Below are 20,949 nucleotides of genomic sequence, written 5' to 3'. Positions count from 1 at the left end.
TTTTTTTCCTAAAATACGTCGACCCTGGCAGAGACAGAGCTACAAAGTTGAGTTTAGTTGCAGAGGCTGGCTGATCAGCAAGGCTTACCTCTTGGCTAAGAAAGTAGCTTCTCCACATTTGCCTTAGGATTTAAATTCGTGCCTCAGGAAAATGACCAGTAGGCTCTTCTGGGAATCTCAGGGGCTCCCTGGCGATAGTAAACACACTTAACAACTGTTCAATACTGGGATGCCAGAGGTCTGTGCGCTTCCACACATACTTTGCTACCCATCTTTTGCAGGGTGAGCTGGTTAGGGATGGGAGCCTTCTGTCTTAGTCTTCTCTATGTGCCTTTTTGTTTAATGAGACATTCCCAGTGAAGGACTCAAACATATTTGATTGAATGTCCCCTTCAGCAAGGCACATAAAGTAGACCAGCTACAGAGAGATCTTTGTGCACAGCTGCCAAATCCTGGATTTTGATATCATTATATAGGAAATAAAAATTATACAGTTGATATGTCATTTTTTTAAAGAACTACATATGCATGCTAATTTCCACACTAAATTTTGCAGGTGATAGGCAGAAAAAGCATATGACTTCCAACTCTGGCTCTGCCACTTGGGAGTTGTGCAAACTTGATCATATTATTTTACCACCACATAAAATACTCACTGAAGTGTCTAGTACACAGGTAGCATCACTGTCTTAAACTAATAGTAAATCCAATTATGGACTAATAGTATTCCAATCACACAATCAGAAGAGCTCAGGGAAAATTAAGCAGTAAAAATTTAACAGAAGAAAATCTTTGCGAATTTGTTAGGCAAAAAGCTCTTAAATATGACACTAAAGGCCGGGCTTGGTGGCTCAGGCCTGTAATCCTAGCACCTTGGGAGGCCAAGGCCGGTGGATTGCCGGTGGATGGCTGAGCCCAGTGGCTCACACCTATAATCCCAGCACTTTGGGAGGCTGAGGTGGGTCAATCTCTTGAGCCCAGGAGTCCAAAATCAGCCTGGGCAACATGGCAAATCCTTGTCTCTACAAAAAATACAAAAATTAGGGGGGCGGAGCAAGATGGCCGAATAGAAACAGCTCCAGTCTCCAACTCCCAGCGCGAGTGCACATAAGACCGGTGATTTCTGCATTTTCAACTGAGGTACTGGGGTCATCTCACTGGGGAGTGCCGGACAATTGGTGCTGGTCAGCTGCTGTTGCCCGACCAGCGAGAGCTGAAGCAGGGCAAGGCATTGCCTCACCTGGGAAGCGCAAGGGGGAAGAGAATCCCTTTTCCTAGCCAGGGGAACTGAGACACACAACACCTGGAAAATCGGGTAATTCCCACCCCAATACTGCACTTTAAGCAAACGGGCACACCAGGAGATTATACCCACACCTGGCCGGGAGGGTCCCACGGCCATGGAGCCTCCCTCATTGCTAGCACAGCAGTCTGCGATCTAACCTAAACGGCAGCAGCGAGGCTGGGGGAGGGGCGCCCGCCATTGCTGAGGCTTAAGTAGGTAAACAAAGCCGCTGGGAAACTCGAACTGGGTGGAGCTCACAGCAGCTCAAGGAAACCTGCCTGTCTCTGTAGACTCCACCTCCGGGGACAGGGCACAGCTAAACAACAAAAGGGGAAGCAGCAGAGGCCTGTGCAGACGCGAACGACTCTGTCTGACAGCTTTGAAGAGAGCAGTGGATCTCCCAACACGGAAGTTGAGATCTGAGAACGGACAGACTGCCTGCTCAAGTGGGTCACTGACCCCTGAGTAGCCTAACTGGGAGACATCCCCCACTAGGGGCAGTCTGACACCCCACACCTCACAGGGTGGAGTACACCCCTGAGAGGAAGCTTCCAAAGTAAGAATCAGACAGGTACACTCGCTGTTCAGCAATATTCTATCTTCTGCAACCTCTGCTGCTGATACCCAGGCAAACAGGGTCTGGAGTGGACCTCAAGCAATCTCCAACAGATCTACAGCTGAGGGTCCTGACTATTAGAAGGAAAACTATCAAACAGGAAGGACACCTATACCAAAACCCCATCAGTACGTCACCATCATCAAAGACCAGAGGCAGATAAAACCACAAAGATGGGGAAAAAGCAGGGCAGAAAAGCTGGAAATTCAAAAAATAAGAGCACATCTCCCCCTGCAAAGGAGCGCAGCTCATCACCAGCAACGGATCAAAGCCAGTCAGAGAATGACTTTGACGAGATGAGAGAAGAAGGCTTCAGTCCATCAAACTTCTCAGAGCTAAAGGAGGAATTACGTACCCAGAGCAAAGAAACTAAAAATCTCGAAAAAAGAGTGGAAGAGTTGATAGCTAGAATAATTACTGCAGAGAAGGTCATAAATGAAATGACAGAGATGAAAACCATGACACGAGAAATACGTGACAAATCCACAAGCTTCAGTAACCGACTGGATCAACTGGAAGAAAGAGTATCAGCAATTGAGGATCAAATGAATGAAATGAAGCGAGAAGAGAAACCAAAAGAAAAAAGAAGAAAAAGAAATGAACAAAACCTGCAAGAAGTATGGGATTATGTAAAAAGACCAAATCTACGTCTGATTGGGGTGCCTGAAAATGAGGGGGAAAATGGAACCAAGTTGGAAAACACTCTTCAGGATATCATACAGGAGAACTTCCCCAACCTAGTAGGGCAGGCCAACATTCAAATTCTGGAAATACAGAGAACACCACAAAGATACTCCTCGAGAAGAGCAACTCCAAGACACATAATTGCCAGATTCACCAAAGTTGAAATGAAGGAAAAAATCTTAAGGGCAGCCAGAGAGAAAGGTCGGGTTACCCACAAAGGGAAGCCCATCAGACTAACAGCAGACCTCTCGGCAGAAACTCTACAAGCCAGAAGAGAGTGGGGACCAATATTCAACGTTCTTAAAGAAAAGAATTTTAAACCCAGAATTTCATATCCAGCCAAACTAAGTTTCATAAGTGAAGGAGAAATAAAATCCTTTACAGATAAGCAAATGCTTAGAGATTTTGTCACCACCAGGCCTGCCTTACAAGAGACCCTGAAGGAAGCACTAAACATGGAAAGGAACAACCGGTACCAGCCATTGCAAAAACATGCCAAAATGTAAAGACCATTGAGGCTAAGAAGAAACTGCATCAACTAACGAGCAAAATAACCAGTTAATATCATAATGGCAGGATCAAGTTCACACATAACAATATTAACCTTAAATGTTAATGGACTAAATGCTCCAATTAAAAGACAAAGACTGGCAAACTGGATAAAGAGTCAAGACCCATCAGTCTGCTGTATTCAGGAGACCCATCTCACATGCAGAGACATACATAGGCTCAAAATAAGGGGATGGAGGAAGATCTACCAAGCAAATGGAGAACAAAAAAAAGCAGGGGTTGCAATCCTAGTCTCTGATAAAATAGACTTTAAACCATCAAAGATCAAAAGAGACAAAGAAGGCCATTACATAATGGTAAAGGGATCAATTCAACAGGAAGAGCTAACTATCCTAAATATATATGCACCCAATACAGGAGCACCCAAATTCATAAAGCAAGTCCTTAGAGACTTACAAAGAGACTTAGACTCCCATACAATAATAATGGGAGACTTCAACACTCCACTGTCAACATTAGAAAGATCAACGAGACAGAAAGTTAACAAGGATATCCAGGAATTGAACTCATCTCTGCACCAAGCGGACCTAATAGACATCTATGGAACTCTCCACCCCAAATCAACAGAATATACACTCTTCTCAGCACCACATCGTACTTATTCCAAAACTGACCACATAATTGGAAGTAAAGCACTCCTTAGCAATGTAAAAGAACAGAAATTATAACAAACTGTCTCTCAGACCACAGTGCAATCAAACTAGAACTCAGGACTAAGAAACTCAATCAAAACCGCTCAACTACATGGAAACTGAACAACCTGCTCCTGAATGACTACTGGGTACATAACGAAATGAAGGCAGAAATAAAGATGTTCTTTGAAACCAATGAGAACAAAGATACAACATACCAGAATCTCTGGGACACATTTAAAGCAGTGTGTAGAGGGAAATTTATAGCACTAAATGCCCACAAGAGAAAGCTGGAAAGATCTAAAATTGACACTCTAACATCACAATTAAAAGAACTGGAGAAGCAAGAGCAAACACATTCAAAAGCTAGCAGAAGGCAAGAAATAACTAAGATCAGAGCAGAACTGAAGGAGACAGAGACACAAAAAACCCTCCAAAAAAATCAATGAATCCAGGAGTTGGTTTTTTGAAAAAATCAACAAAATTGACAGACCGCTAGCAAGACTAATAAAGAAGAAAAGAGAGAAGAATCAAATAGACGCAATAAAAAATGATAAAGGGGATACCACCACGGACCCCACAGAAATACAAACTACCATCAGAGAATACTATAAACACCTCTACGCAAATCAACTAGAAAATCTAGAAGAAATGGATAATTTCCTGGACACTTATACTCTTCCAAGACTAAACCAGGAAGAAGTTGAATCCCTGAATAGACCAATAGCAGGCTCTGAAATTGAGGCAATTATTAATAGCCTACCAATCAAAAAAAGTCCAGGACCAGATGGATTCACAGCCGAATTCTACCAGAGGTACAAGGAGGAGCTGGTACCATTCCTTCTGAAACTATCCCAATCAATTGAAAAAGAGGGAGTCCTCCCTAACTCATTTTATGAGGCCAACATCATCCTGATACCAAAGCCTGGCAGAGACACAACAAAAAATGAAAATTTTAGACCAATATCCCTGATGAACATCGATGCAAAAATCCTCAATAAAATACTGGCAAACCAGATTCAGCAGCACATCAAAAAGCTTATCCACCATGATCAAGTGGGCTTCATCCCTGGTATGCAAGGCTGGTTCAACATTCGCAAATCAATAAACGTAATCCAGCATATAAACAGAACCAAAGACAAGAACCACATGATTATCTCAATAGATGCAGAAAAGGCTTTTGACAAAATTCAACAGCCCTTCATGCTAAAAACGCTCAATAAATTCGGTATTGATGGAACGTACCTCAAAATAATAAGAGCTATTTATGACAAACCCACAGCCAATATCATACTGAATGGGCAAAAACTGGAAAAATTCCCTTTGAAAACTGACACAAGACAGGGATGCCCTCTCTCACCACTCCTATTCAACATAGTGTTGGAAGTTCTGGCTAGGGCAATCAGGCAAGAGAAAGAAATCAAGGGTATCCAGTTAGGAAAAGAAGAAGTCAAATTGTCCCTGTTTGCAGATGACATGATTGTATATTTAGAAAACCCCATTGTCTCAGCCCAAAATCTCCTTAAGCTGATAAGCAACTTCAGCAAAGTCTCAGGATACAAAATTAATGTGCAAAAATCACAAGCATTCTTACACACCAGTAACAGACAAACAGAGAGCCAAATCAGGAATGAACTTCCATTCACAATTGCTTCAAAGAGAATAAAATACCTAGGAATCCAACTTACAAGGGATGTAAAGGACCTCTTCAAGGAGAACTACAAACCACTGCTCAGTGAAATAAAAGAAGACACTAACAAATGGAAGAACATACCATGCTCATGGATAGGAAGAATCAATACCGTGAAAATGGCCATACTGCCCAAGGTTATTTATAGATTCAATGCCATCCCCATCAAGCTACCAATGAGTTTCTTCACAGAATTGGAAAAAACGGCTTTAAAGTTCATATGGAACCAAAAAAGAGCCCGCATTGCCAAGACAATCCTAAGTCAAAAGAACAAAGCTGGAGGCATCACGCTATCTGACTTCAAACTATACTACAAGGCTACAGTAACCAAAACAGCATGGTACTGGTACCAAAACAGAGCTATAGACCAATGGAACAGAACAGAGTCCTCAGAAATAATACCACACATCTACAGCCATCTGATCGTTGACAAACCTGAGAGAAACAAGAAATGGGGAAAGGATTCCCTATTTAATAAATGGTGCTGGGAAAATTGGCTAGCCATAAGTAGAAAGCTGAAACTGGATCCTTTCCTTACTCCTTATACGAAGATTAATTCAAGATGGATTAGAGACTTAAATGTTAGACCTAATACCATAAAAACCCTAGAAGAAAACCTAGGTAGTACCATTCAGGACATAGGCATGGGCAAGGACTTCATGTCTAAAACACCAAAAGCAACGGCAGCAAAAACCAAAATTGACAAATGGGATCTCATTAAACTAAAGAGCTTCTGCACAGCAAAAGAAACTACCATCAGAGTGAACAGGCAACCTACAGAATGGGAGAAAATTTTTGCAATCTACTCATCTGACAAAGGGCTAATATCCAGAATCTACAAAGAACTCAAACAAATTTACAAGAAAAAAACAACCCCATCAAAAAGTGGGCAAAGGATATGAACAGACATTTCTCAAAAGAAGACATTCATACAGCCAACAGACACATGAAAAAATGCTCATCATCACTGGCCATCAGAGAGATGCAAATCAAAACCACAATGAGATACCATCTCAAACCAGTTAGAATGGCAATCATTAAAAAGTCAGGCAACAACAGGTGCTGGAGAGGATGTGGAGAAATAGGAACACTTTTACACTGTTGGTGGGATTGTAAACTAGTTCAACCATTATGGAAAACAGTATGGCGATTCCTCAAGGATCTAGAACTACATGTACCATATGACCCAGCCATCCCACTACTGGGTATATACCCAAAGGATTATAAATCATGCTGCTATAAAGACACATGCACACGCATGTTTATTGCGGCACTATTCACAATAGCAAAGACTTGGAATCAACCCAAATGTCCATCTGTGACAGACTGGATTAAGAAAATGTGGCACATATACACCATGGAATATCATGCAGCCACAAAAAAGGATGAGTTTGCATCCTTTGTAGGGACATGGATGCAGCTGGAAACCATCATTCTTAGCAAACTATCACAAGAAGAGAAAACCAAACACCTCATGTTCTCACTCATAGGTGGGAACTGAACAATGACATCACTTGGACTCGGGAAGGGGAACATCACACACCGGGGCCTATCACGGGGAGTGGGGAGAGGGGGGAGGGATTGCATTGGGAGTTATACCTGATATAAATGACGAATTGATGGGTGCTGACGAGTTGATGGGTGCAGCACACCAACATGGCACAAGTATACATATGTAACAAACCTGCACGTTATGCACATGTACCCTAGAACTTAAAGTACAATAATTAAAAAAAATTAAAACAAACAAACAAAAAAAAGAATAGCCAAAGTCAGCCAAGCAAGGAGAACTTCAGCAACATTCCCAAATGGCCCCAACTAAGTACTGTAAGAGTCAGGATAGCTAAAGGGTCTTGAGAGGGACTTCTCAGGCAGTGGCACCAACATTCATCTGGTTGTTTAAGTCAGAAATCTGAGCACCATTATTGACTCCTCTTCCTTACCGTCTATCCCTCACTAAGCCTTGTAGCTACTATTTAGCAAACAGACCCTCAATACACAAATTTCTGCCTAAGGCCATGGCCACCATCCTAGTCTAATCCACCATCTCTTCTCTGGAACAGACCCCAACTGCTCTCCCTGTCTCCGTGCTGGTCTCTCCAATCTGCGTTCCACACTGCAGCCAGAGTGTTCTACTCTACAATGCAAATCCATTTGTGAGACTCCTCCTCTTAAAATCCTCAAATGGGCCGGGGCGGTGGCTCAAGCCTGTAATCCCAGCACTTTGGGAGGCCGAGACACGTGGATCACGAGGTCAGGAGATCAAGAGCATCCTGGGTAACACTGGTGAAACCCCGTCTCTACTAAAAATACAAAAAAACTAGCTGGGCGAGGTCCCAGCTACTCGGGAGGCTGAGGCAGGAGAATGGCGTAAACCCAGGAGGCAGAGCTTGCAGTGAGCTGAGATCCGGCCACTGCACTCCAGCCTGGGCAACAGAGCGAGACTCCGTCTCAAAAAAAAAATAATAAATAAAATTTTAAAAATAAAAAAATAAATAAAAATAAAAAAATACAAAATACAAAAATTAGCCAGGCATGTTAGCATGTGCCTATGCCTGTAGTCCCAGCTACTCGGGAGGCTGAGGTAGGAGGACTGCTTGAGCCCAGGAGGTTGAGGCTGAAGTGAGCTGAGACTGTACCACTGCATTCTAGCCTGGGCCACAGAACGAGACCCATCTCAAAAAATAAATAAATAACATTTAAAAAATAATAATAATATATTTGCTAGCTGGCAAATCAGCGATCCTCTAGTTTCCAGTGATTAGTAGATGTTAAAGGATTGTGCTTTTCCAGTAAAATGCAGCTTTTCTGAATTGTTTTTGGGTGGGGCGATGATAATTATGGCTTGTCTTTGAACTTGAATGATAATTTTAAGAAGGAAAACCAGCCCTACTAAGCTGGGTTTAAAAAAAAAAAAAGACAACCAAATTTTCCCATAGAACTGGTTTAGCCTTTTTCTCCTCTTTTTATCCTTTTTAACCCAAAACGCTCAGATGTCCCAGATGTTCAGAGCCACAGAGGCTGCACTGTGGGGGCATGTGGCGGCTCCCAGCCTGTGCAGACTCCAGCACCAGGAGCTGATGCCCAGACTTGTTTAGTCCAACACAGATAATGAAGTCAGCTGAAAAGACCGCCTTGCCAGTAGGTTTGTAAGTAATAGCTTTTCCTCTCCCCTGGTGTCTTTCCTCTCCGGGCAGCATTTTTATTAGGAAACCTAAGTTGAAACTGTGCAGAGGCTGTGACCCTAAGTCACCCAGGCTCCCCTTACTGCTTGCACCCTGTCACATCACTGCCTCTTCAACAGAAAATCCAATGAGCTGTGCTTAGTCCAGTGTTGGTCTCTGCTGTTTGAAAGTTTACATGCCTCCTTAACTCTTTCCCTCACGAAAAGTCTCCACAAAGGCATGGATAATGGATGCAGAATTGAATAGGGCCCCAGGTTTTTCTTCTCTGAGGCTGTGGTTGCTCTGGTTAGAGAAATCTTATAGATAAGGCAGGGTGGGAACTGACTGTGTCACTGTCAATCAGGGGATCTGTCAGGGGAGGCCCTTCACTGTGACAGAAACAAACACTTCCCAAACAAAGGTAGGGACACAGAGGAAAACAAAGTTGAAGTTGGTTCCCAGGATAACATTTCCCTCTCTACAACCTTATGCAAGAGGGCTCTACTTGCTATAATTTAACCTTAACCATTGAATCCAAAGCTGCTGACTCACACGTTTTCAGCTTTTAACCATCTACGTGTTATATTTTAGATAATTAAACATGTCAAGCAATAATTTTACAAATTATGAAATCAACTGGCAACTTTATTCATTGAAACTGACAAAAAAAAAGTGATCCTAAAATGTTTTATGTATTTTAGTATTTGGGGTATTTTTTGTAATTACCAAATTTTTAAAATAAGCATCTATGGTATATCTACATCCATCTTCATTACGATAGAGACTGCTCAGAATTTTTTTGCGTATGTGAAAAAAGGACTTTTAAAGGTAGTAGCTTCTGTTTTTATCAACGCATTATTTTTTATAATGAAACACACACCTTTGCTTTCAAAGCCCACAGCAAGTACATTTCTTATGCCTTGGCCCTAAATGTCAAATATAATTTATGTATTCTTTCTAGATAAATGTTCTCTGAAACCATGCTAAATATATTTGAGACCAACTTAAAAAACATTTAAGAAATTAAAGTGAAAAGTAAAAATTGAAAGGAAATAAAAGACACCAGACTGGAAACAAAGTAGTAAAACTCTTTTTATTCAGATAGGATTCCATACATAAAAAATCCTAAGGACTACACATACACACACACACACACGCACACACACACACGCAGACATACCTTACTAGAACTGATAAACCAGTTCAGGAAGATCACTAGATACAAGATCACTACCAAAAAACTCATTCTATTTCCATGTACTAGCAATGAACAACCAAAATTAAAATAAAGAAAACAATTCCATTCACAATAGCATCAAAAAGATTAAACTACTTGGGAATAAATTTAATGAGAAATAAAAAATCGGATATCCACATGCAAAAAAGATATATTTAGACCTTGCCTTACACCATAGACAAAAATTTACTCAAAATCGACCACAGACCGAAATATAAGAGCTACAACAATAAAACTACTAGAAGAAAACCTTTGCGAATTTGTTAGGCAAAAAGCTCTTAAATATGACACTAAAGGCCAGGCTGGGTGGCTCACACCTGTAATCCCAGCACTTTGGGAGGCCGAGGCAGGTGGATTGCCTGAGCTCAGGAGTTCATGACCAGCCTGGGTCACACTGTGAAACTCTGTCTCTACTAAAATACAAAAAATTAGCTGGGTGTGGTGGTGTGCACCTGTAATCCCAGCTACTCTGGAAGCTGAGACAGGAGAATCGCTTGAACCTGGGAGGCGGAAGTTTCAGTGAGTCCAGATTGCACCACTGCCCTCCAGCCTGGGTGACAGAGTGAGACTCCATCTCAAAAAAAAAAAAAAAAGACACTAAAGTATGAGTCATAAAAAAAAAATGTATAAATTCGACTTCAAAATTAAAAACCGTGCTTCAAAAGTCACCATTAGGAAAATGAAAGAGACTGGATTCCAGCCACCAACCAGAAGAAAACATTTGTAAATCATACGTAAACAACAAATAACATAGATAAAGAGAATCCAACTTTCAGGATGGGTAAAAGATTTAAATAGACATTTTACTAAAGAAAATATACAAATAATTAATTAGCACAAACATGTTTAATATCATTAGCTATTGAAGAAATACAAATCAAGACCACAATGAGATACCACTTCCTATCCATTCAGATGGATATAAAAAGACTGATGACAACAAGTATTGACGAGGATATAGTAAACCTGGAATGCTCATAAATTGATGGTGGGAATGTAAAACAGTACAGCCACTTTGAAAAGCAATTTGGTAATTTCTTAAAAAGTTAAACACAAATTTGCCATACAACCCGGCAATTCCACTCCTTGGTAAAGACTCAAGAGAAACGAAAATATATGTCCATAAAATACTTGTACACAAATGTTTATAGTAGCATTGCTCTATAAATAAGCAAAAAGTGGCAATAACTGCTCTATAAACAGGCAAAAAGTGGAAATAATCCAAATGCCCATCAACTGCTGAATGAAGAAAGTGTGCTCTGTAGGCCGGGCACCACGGCTCACGCCTATAATCCCAGCACTTTGAGAGGCCGAGGTGAGTAGATCGCTTGAGGTCCAGGAGTTCGAGACCAGCCTAGGCAACATAGTGAGCTCTCGTCTCTACTAAAAATACAAAAATTAGCTGAGTGTGGTGGCATGCACCTGTAATCCCAGCTACTCAGGAGGCTGAGGCACAAGAATCATTTGAACCCAGGAGGCGGAGGTTGCAGTGAGCAGAGATCGAGCTACTGCACTCCAGCTTGGATAGCAGAGCAAGGCTCTGTCTCAAAAAAACAAAACAAAACAAAAAAAGTGTGCTCTGTCCATAATATGGAACGCTATTTTGCAACAAAAAGGAATGAAGCACAGATACACACGACATGGATTAACGTCAAAAACCTTATGCTAAGTTAAAGAAGCCGGATGCAAGAGACTACAGACTTCATACCGTATAATTCCATTTTTATGAAATGTCTAAGAAAAGGCAGATAGAGAGAGACAGACAGATGAGTGTTTGTCTGGGGCTGAGGCTGGGAGCAGAGTAACGACAAATGGGCAGAAGGGATCTTTTGGAGGCATGGAAATGTTTTTAAATTGTATTGTGGTGATGGGTGCACAACTGTAGAAATTTACCAAAATCATCACATAATACATTTATAATGGGTAAATAGCATATAGTAGTTGTGCATTCTGAGGGTTGTTTTTTGAGACAGAGTCTCACTCTGTTGCCAAAGCTGGAGAGCATTGGTGCAATCACGACTCACTAAGGCCTTGAAATCCAAGTCTTAAGAAATCCTCCCACCTCAGCCCCCTGAGTAGCTTGGACTACAGGTATGCACCACCACACCCAGCTAATTTTATTTTTCAATTTCTATAGAGACAGGGTCTCACTGTGTTGTCCCCAGGCTGGTCTCAAACTTCTGGCCTCAAGTGATCCTCCTGCCTCAGCCTTCCAAAGTGTTGGGATTACAACCACACCCAGACAAGTCATTTTTTAAAAAGTAAAAATTGCAGGGCCGGGCAAGGTGGCTCACACCTGTAATCCCAGCACTGTGGGAGGCCGAGGTAGGTGGATCACAAGGTCAGGAGTTTGAGACTAGCCAGGCCAACGTGGTGAAACTCCATCTCTACTTAAAAAAAAAAAAAAATACAAAAATTAGCCAGGCATGGTGGCATGTGCCTGTAATCACAGCTACTTGGGAGGCTGAGGCAGGAGAGTTGCTTGAACCGGGGAGGCGGAGGTTGCAGTGAGCTGAAATCGTGCCACTGCACTCCAGCCTGGGTGACAGAGCAAGACTCTGTCTCCCAAAGGAAAAAAAAAGTAAAAATTTCAAGTTTTTGTGTCTATATATCAGACACCAAATTATTTCACACGAATTGAAAAAGATTACTATTTAAACTGGGGATTGAGCTCTGAAGTCAGTATTATAAAATGAAATGCCTTTAATGGCAGTATGTGATATAATATTACATTAATCACCATGTTCTTTATACATGAGAATGACATTTACATACACCATGTATTAAGTATTGATTCGGGGGCTGGGCGCATTGGCTCAAGCCTGTAATCACAGCACTTTGGGAGGCCCAGGCGGGCAGATCATGAGGTCAGGAGCTCGAGACCAGCCTGGCCAGCGTGGCAAAACCCCATCTCTACTAAAATTACAAAAATTAGTTGGGCATGGTGGCACATGACTGTAATCCCAGCTACTTGGGAGGCTGAGTCAAGAGCATCACTTGAACCTGGGAGGCGGAGGTTGCAGTGAGCCAAGATTGCGCCACTACACTCCAGCCTGGGCAACAGAGCAAGCCTGTCTTAAAAAAAAAAAAAAAGTATCTATTTTGGAGTCTCCTTATAATTTCAAACATGCTCCTCCAACAGGAGTGAACATGCAGACAGAGAAGCTAAGTAGACTGTCCACAGGCAGATGGACTTTATCAAATGCCATGTGCCTCACTTGCATGTGATGAAGTTACAATTTCAGTGTATCTTAAAGAAGAAAAATAGTCACAAAAGAATCTTAACTATAACTGATAGAATGATTTTCCTGTCTATTCAATAACCAATATCCCCTTAAAACCAAACACAGTGCGTCAATATCTAAATGTGTAAGTTTTACTGACAGCAAGTAAGGGATCAACTTAACTAATATTTATTAAGATATAATTTCTTTATAAGGATAAGGATAAAAGTAACTGTCACGTAATCCCTTTATTCTGAATAGTGGCAATTAAAAACAATGAATGGAGATTTCGCCTGCTGTATTAGTTTTCTCATGTTATGCCACAAATCACCACAAACTTAGTGACTTAAAAACAACACCCATGTATCATCTCACAGTTCTGCAGGTCAGAAGCGTGGGTGGGTTCCACTGGGCTCTCTGCTTAGGGTCTCACCAGGACAAATTCAAGGTGTCGGTCAACCTGGGTTCTTATTTACAGGCTCTGAGTAGGAAACTGCCTCCAAACCCATTCCAGTTATGGATGGAATTCTGTGCTTTGCGGTTGTGGGATGGACGTGGCTGTTTCCTCGCTGCTGCCAGCCAGGGCCACTCTCAGCTCCTAGTGAGCACCCACACGCCCTCCACCTGCAAAGTCAGCAACAGTGTGTGGAATCTTTCCTGAGCTTCGTATCTTTCTGACTTCCTCCTTTCTGCCGGCCTGAGGAAATGCTGCTTCTAAAGGACACATGTGAGTAGATTAAGGTCACTCGGACAATCATCTTAATTCCACCTGCAGAATCTCTTTCAGCCATGTTATGCATGGGGGCAATACCACAAGGCAAGGGTCATGGGGTTGCACCAACAACACCTTTCTAATTAAACTATATTTAAAGGCAACTAAATATCCTCTCACTGAGGAATCAAAGTAATCAATGCAGAAGGAATCGTGTATTTAGATAACTCACCATTTTGTAAGTCCCTAATAAACTCTACTGTTTGGTTTTAATTGCCAGTATTCAGAAGAAAAGGGTTAAGTGCCAGCTACTTTTATCCTCATCCTTATATAGAAATTATATGTCTTAATGAACATTAGTTAAGTTGATCCCTAACAAAATAACTGATTGAGACAATGATTGTCAATGAGAAACTGACACCGACCGCATCTGAGCCCACTTTAGAGACCTGACTACAGAGACCCTAAGTGGCGTGTGCCTCCTGCTACGACGTACACAGCACCACCTATAAAGCGCTCCTGCCAAAAAGCAGCTGAGGCTAAACCTCATTAAGCTGTTACAGTGAACTCTCGGTTTATAGGAAATGTAGGAAACACAAGTATAATTTAAATGATACCATTAAAGGCCAGGCATGGTGGCTCACACTTATAATCCCAGCACTTTGGGAGGCCGAGGTGGGCAGATCACTTGAGGCCAGGAGTTCGAGACCAGCTGGCCAAAATAGCGAAATCCTGTCTCTACCGGGAAAAAAAAAAAATTAGCTGCGTATGGTGGTGCATGCCTGTAATCCCAGCCACTCAGGAGGCTGAGGCACAAGAACTGCTTGAACCTGGGAGGTGGCAGTTGCAGTGAGCAGAGATTGTGCCACTGCACTCCAGCCTGAGTAACAGAGCAAGACTCTGTCCCCAAAAAATAAATACATAAATAATTTTTTTTTTTTTTTTTTATATGTGCCACATTTTCTTTTTTTTTTTTTTTTTTTTTTTTTTTTTTTTTTTATTATACTTTAAGTTCTAGGGTACATGTGCATAACGTGCAGGTTTGTTACATATGTATACTTATGCCATGTTGGTGTGCTGCACCCATCAACTCGTCAGCACCCATCAATTCATCATTTATATCATGTATAACTCCCCAATGCAATCCCTCCCTCCTCCCCCCTCCCCATGATAGACCCCAGTGTGTGATGTTCCCCTTCCCGAGTCCAAGTGATCTCATTGTTCAGTTCCCACCTATGAGTGAGAACATGCGGTGTTTGGTTTTCTCTTCTTGTGATAGTTTGCTAAGAATGATGGTTTCCAGCTGCATCCATGTCCCTACAAAGGACGCAAACTCATCCTTTTTTATGGCTGCATAGTATTCCATGGTGTATATGTGCCACATTTTCTTAATCCAGTCTGTCACAGATGGACATTTGGGTTGATTCCAAGTCTTTGCTATTGTGAATAGTGCCGCAATAAACATACGTGTGCATGTGTCTTTGTAGTAGACTAATTTATAATCCTTTGGGTATATACCCAGTAGTGGGATGGCTGGGTCATATGGTACATCTAGTTCTAGATCCTTGAGGAATTGCCATACTGTTTTCCATAATGGTTGAACTAGTTTACAATCCCACCAACAGTGTAAAAGTGTTCCTATTTCTCCACATCCTCTCCAACACCTGTTGTTTCCTGACTTCTTAATGATTGCCATTGAACTCAAACAAATATACGAGAAACAAACAACCCCATCAAAAAGTGGGGAAAGGATATGAACAGACATTTCTCAAAAGAAGATATTCATACAGCCAACAGACACATGAAAAAATGCTCATCATCACTGGCCATCAGAGAAATGCAAATCAAAACCACAATGAGATACCATCTCACATAAATAATTTTTAAATGATACCATTAAGAAGCAGTCAGAAAAGCCCAGAACATGGAACATTCTACAACACATTGGACCCAGTTTCTTCGGTAAGTTAATTACCTGTGCATGTGCTGGCAGGGGCAATGTTTGGGGAACTGTCTAGATTACAAAAAATATTACCACCAATTACAATACAAGAACAGTATTTGAATCCTGATTCAAACCAAGAGTTAAAAACAAACAAACATTTTTAAGTTAATCAGAGAAATCTGACAATAAACTCAGTATTAGAGTACACTAAGAATCATGATAAATTTCATGTTTGGGATAAAGGTATTGTGGCTGTATAAGAAAGCATGCACGCTTTTTAGAGATGCATATAGGACAAAATGCTGTGACTGCTTTGTTAATTCAGTAACCACAAAAAAAGACAGGATGGGAAAAGAAAGCATAGCAAGATGGTGAAATATATCAAATCTAGGTGATGTAAATATATATATACACACACACATCCATATACATACATATGGGGTTACTTATTCTAGTCTACTTTCTGCACGTTGAAAATTTTTAACATAAACAATTAGCTTCTATTCACTGAGCATCTGCTGAGAGCCAATTGTCGTGTTAAGGGCTTCATGGACACCACCAGCTAAACCCTCTCAACAGCCTCATGGACCAGAACTATTATTATCCCTACTTTTATAGATAAAAAGTAATGAAATAACAGGCACTTTACGGCGTAGCCAAACAATCTGCCAGTTCGGCAATGCCTCAGAGGCCAAGTACATTAAAGACTTCTATGGTTTTCATTTTGAAAACCATTTTTACCAACTGCCCACAGCACACATTGGAGGGCAGTCCCCAAGCCCTATGGTGATCCTATGTGTCAGGGAGCTTGGGAGGTAAGGAAAGAGGGAAAAGGAGCAGATGGGTAGGCAGGTAAGAGGGTGACACAGAACAAGAGGACCAGCAAAACAATGAGGGGAGAGGGAAGGAAGGATGGCGAGGGGAAAGAGTAAGGCAGGAATGCATGGAGTCAGTGCCGGAAGGCGCAAATGGAACCTGGAAAAGGAAGACCTGGAGTGTCAGAAACATTTACTCCCACCATGGCCCACTTTCCACTCTCCCCCAATCCCTGAGACCAGGCAGAAAGTGAGACTACTACAGAGAAAAATGGGGAGTAGGCCAACACCACACAGCTCTGTCAAAACATAATTACAGATGGCGGCATGCGCTCTCCCTAAGCCTCCATCAGCCGCTCTTCTTTCCTGTGACCATGACCTTCCCAAGTTCAAACTCGGCTTCTCCTGACCACATCCAAGCTCACAAATTGAAGGCAAGAGAAGAAAGTATTTCTTTAAACAAAGTTTAACAACTTCAGATAAGATTCAGAGCCCATCAGCGCCCAGTGAGGCTGCTCTCAGGGAACAATCTGTGCAGCTGAGATACTACTGGGCCACAGTAATGCCAATGGGTGCTCAGGACAGAGCCTCCCGGTGCCAGGGTCAGGTAAGGTTTTAATCCAAGCAATGGGAAATACATGTTTGGGGGGCTGTATGTATGTTTAGGGGGATTGTAGACAGGAAAGGAGCCACAGGAGGGAGAGAGAAGAACAGAAAACAAAAAGAAGAATCCTCGATGCATTTCAGAAACTGGAATGAGAGCTGAAGGGAAAGCAGACTGAAGTTCTGATGCGTGCTGCCACCAGAGCGAACCTGGAAGGCATTATGCTGAAGAAACCCAGTGCGAAAGGCCACACAGTGTGTGATTCCCTTCATGTGGCGCGTCCAACACAAGCAAATCCATGGAGGCGGAAACTCAATTCGTGGTTGCCAGGAGCTGAGGGAGGGTAGAAGGCAGAAGGACTGCTAATGGGTACAAGTTCTTTTGGAGGTGATAAAAACATTCTAAAATTAGGCAGTACAGATGGTTGTATGACAGTGAATACACAAAAAGTCACTCAACTGTTTACTTTCAATGTGTGGACTGTATGCTATGTGAAATATACCTCAATAAATCCACAAAAAGAAATTAAAAAATCTTTAACTAGCAAATAAAAAGGTAATTCCTTTTTCCCTCCACTCCCAGAGATACAGAGTTTCTCTCTTGTTATCACGAGCTTTATTTTGTTTTTTAGTACAAAATCAGAAGCAAAGGAGAACATCTGTGTAGCTTATAGTAACCACATACCATGAAAACAATGAGAAGCCGTGAGAACTAACAAAATGAAAGCCAAACTCTTTTAACTTATCTGTTCCCCAACCAGCTCCTGAGGAGCAGGATGAAATATCTCTATATGGCAAAGACCAATCGCTTTCCACACACAGTGCTCAGGCACAGACAGACCACATGTCTTCTGCTTCTCCAAACCACTCTGTCCGCCTTCCCCATTGTACTTCATGGGTGATCAAAGAAGCTGTATCTACCAAAGACCATCTTCACAGACAGGTTGATTTTTGTAAACCAGATAAAGTGGTTTACAAAAATCCAAAGATTTCTGCACCAGCTTCTACTCGTAATTATTTTATTATTTACTGGTTACTATTTTATTATCAGAATAAAGAAGAAGGAGAACTGGGAATCAGAACAAGTCACTCCACCTCCCTGTGTCTACCTTTCCTCATCAGCAAACAAAAGGGCAAGCCCAGAATTATCTCGAAGGATACACAGTCTTAAAGGGATCTATCAGTCTATGTCTGTTAATCATGGAAACAGAGCACAAATTGAGTTCTAGGGAACTTTAATTTCTTGGAATTTTCATAAAGTAATTTCCTCCAGTCATAAAATAATTTTACAACTATTACACACAGCTCCCCAGCAAACCACCTCAGTAACCATATGAGGCAGGCAAGACGCAAAGAAAAGAAAGGAATATCCTATTTTCTTACATTCAGCAACGCTGATTTCATGTAAAAATCCTAGAAATGCCCATCTCCCAAGAGCTTATTAATAGACTATGCTACTAGGAATATGTCATTATTAAATACCTTATTAATTACATGAAATTTCCTTTATTCCCAGCTGCAGCTATAGAGGATATAAAGCACTGGAGGGTGCATTCATTTATTACTATAGTATCACCCAATTTCATCACTGAAATTACGGTATGCAAATGAACAAGAATGACTTACCAATTTTCTGATTGAAAATCTTGTCAAAGGTTATTTCATTTCTCTCTGCAAGGTACTTCTGCATCACACTCCGGATACTGGAAGGGAAGAGTGACACATTTTTAACAATACAGCCTACATTGTGAGTAACCATCCCCAGGATGAGAGAGATACGGGTGTCTTGACTCAAAGATACCAGCTTTACAAGAGACGCTTCTTACCATGACTGCATGAAATGCAGACTAGCCTAAAAGCTGGAAACTTCACGGACTTAGCCACCATCCCCTCCTGCGACACAGGGCCAACATTAACACATGGAAACTCAACTGCAGAAAATAACTTCAGGGCTTTGAAAACCCACCCTCAATATATCTGCTTTCCAAAATATTCACAAATGTGTCTGCACACAGCACACACATGCACACACCCTACATGCACACAGCACACATCCTACACGCACACACCACACGTGCATGTGCCCCCCCACCACAAATTCTGCTCATCAATAAATGTGCTTCTTTCTGAAACAAAAGCAAAAGTTCCCTAGATATACATTAACATTTTTTAAAATCATATTTTTATACACCAACAATAAAGCACAAAACATAATTAAAAGATTTAGCTTGCAATAAAATAAAAAACAGCAAATACTTCGAAATTATTCTTTCAAAATATGTGCAAGAACTTTATGGGAAAAATTACAAATTGTACTGGGAGACATTAAAGAGGATCTAAATAAATAGGAAGATATACCACAGTGATCAACAAAGAAATTTAATACTGTAAAAGTTTAAAGTCTACCCACATTTATCTATGAAATCAATATAACCCCCATCAACTTTCCAATAGGGTTTTTCATAGAACATAGAAATAAATAAGCTCTTTCTAAATTTTACACAAGAAATACAGGATCAATAAAACACTTCTGAAGAAAGAGAATAAAGATACTGGGGCTTACTATGAAGTTAAAATAATAAAGACAGGATAAACGAACTGATCAAGGAAATGGAAGAGTGCAGAAACTGAGCCACGCATACATTCAACTTTGACATATAATAGAAGTAGCAAGTTAGAAAAATGGGGAAAGGATGGATTATTCAGTAAGTGAACCCCAAAAGTGATTATCCAAATGGAAAAAGTAGAAAATTGAATCTCTATTATCCACTGATGGTGGGAGTGAACAACAAATTAGCATTACTTTTTTTTTTTTTACCTTTTAAAACAAATTGAGGTATAATTTATATATAATTAAATCCACACTTAAAGTATATTGTTAGCCAGACGAGGTGCCTCACGCCTGTAATCCCAGCACTTTGGGAGGCCGAGGCGAGCGAATCATCTGAGGTCAGGAGTTCGAGACCAGTCTGAACAACATGGTAAAACCCCGTCTCTACTAAAAATACAAAAATTAGCTGGGTGTCGTGGTGCATGTCTGTAGTCCCAGCTACTAGAGAGGCTGAGGCAAGGGAATCACTTGAACCTGGGAGGCAGATGTTGCAGTGAGCTGAGATCGTGCCACTGCACTCCAGCCTGGGGGACAGAACGAGACTCTGTCTTCAAAAACCAAAAAAAAGTATATTGTTAAATGTGCTTTTGACAAACATATACACCTATGTAATTACTATCTTAAGATACAGGATATTTCCATTGCCCCAAAAAGCACCCTTTACAATCAATCTCCCCATATTCTAGAATCCAGGCAATTATTAACCTGCTTTCTATTAACATAGATTACATGCTCCAATTCTAGAATTTTATATAAAAGAAAATTACACACTATGTTGTCTGTTGTGTCTGGCTTCTTTTGTTTGACATAAGACAGCTTCATCCAAATTGCTATTTGTGCATAAGTATTTCATTCCTTTCTAATGCCAAACAGCACGCCATTGCATGAATATTCCACAATTTGTTTACCCAGCCATCTGTTGACAGACATTTGCGCTGTTTCTATAAATAACGGTGCTTTAAATATCTATGTATAAGTCTTTTTATGGGCATGCGTTTTCATTTTTCACAGGTAAACACCAGGAAGTGAAATTGTTGGTCATATGGAAAATCATATTTAACATTATGAAAAACTGATTAACTATATTACAAACTGGTTGTACCATTTTACAATCCCACCAACAATGTATGATAGTTCCAGTTGTTCCACATCCTTGTCAAC

At 41.0% G+C, this 20,949-nt stretch overlaps 1 protein-coding gene across 2 annotated transcripts in view; it reads right to left on the bottom strand.

The window, feature by feature from the left end:
• Positions 1–20,949, bottom strand: part of GRK3 (G protein-coupled receptor kinase 3) — a 171,847-nt gene that overhangs the window by 111,386 nt on the left and 39,512 nt on the right. For both annotated transcript variants that reach the window (XM_010375592.2, XM_010375593.2), the window contains exon 2: positions 18,804–18,880. In XM_010375592.2, coding sequence (XP_010373894.1) covers positions 18,804–18,880 — 77 coding nt within the window. The remainder of the gene's footprint in view (positions 1–18,803; positions 18,881–20,949) is intronic.

This window comes from Rhinopithecus roxellana, chromosome 13 (genome assembly GCF_007565055.1).
Source record: "Rhinopithecus roxellana isolate Shanxi Qingling chromosome 13, ASM756505v1, whole genome shotgun sequence".
Taxonomy (NCBI): Eukaryota; Metazoa; Chordata; class Mammalia; order Primates; family Cercopithecidae; genus Rhinopithecus; species Rhinopithecus roxellana.
This window is presented reverse-complemented; position numbering and strand designations above follow the sequence as displayed.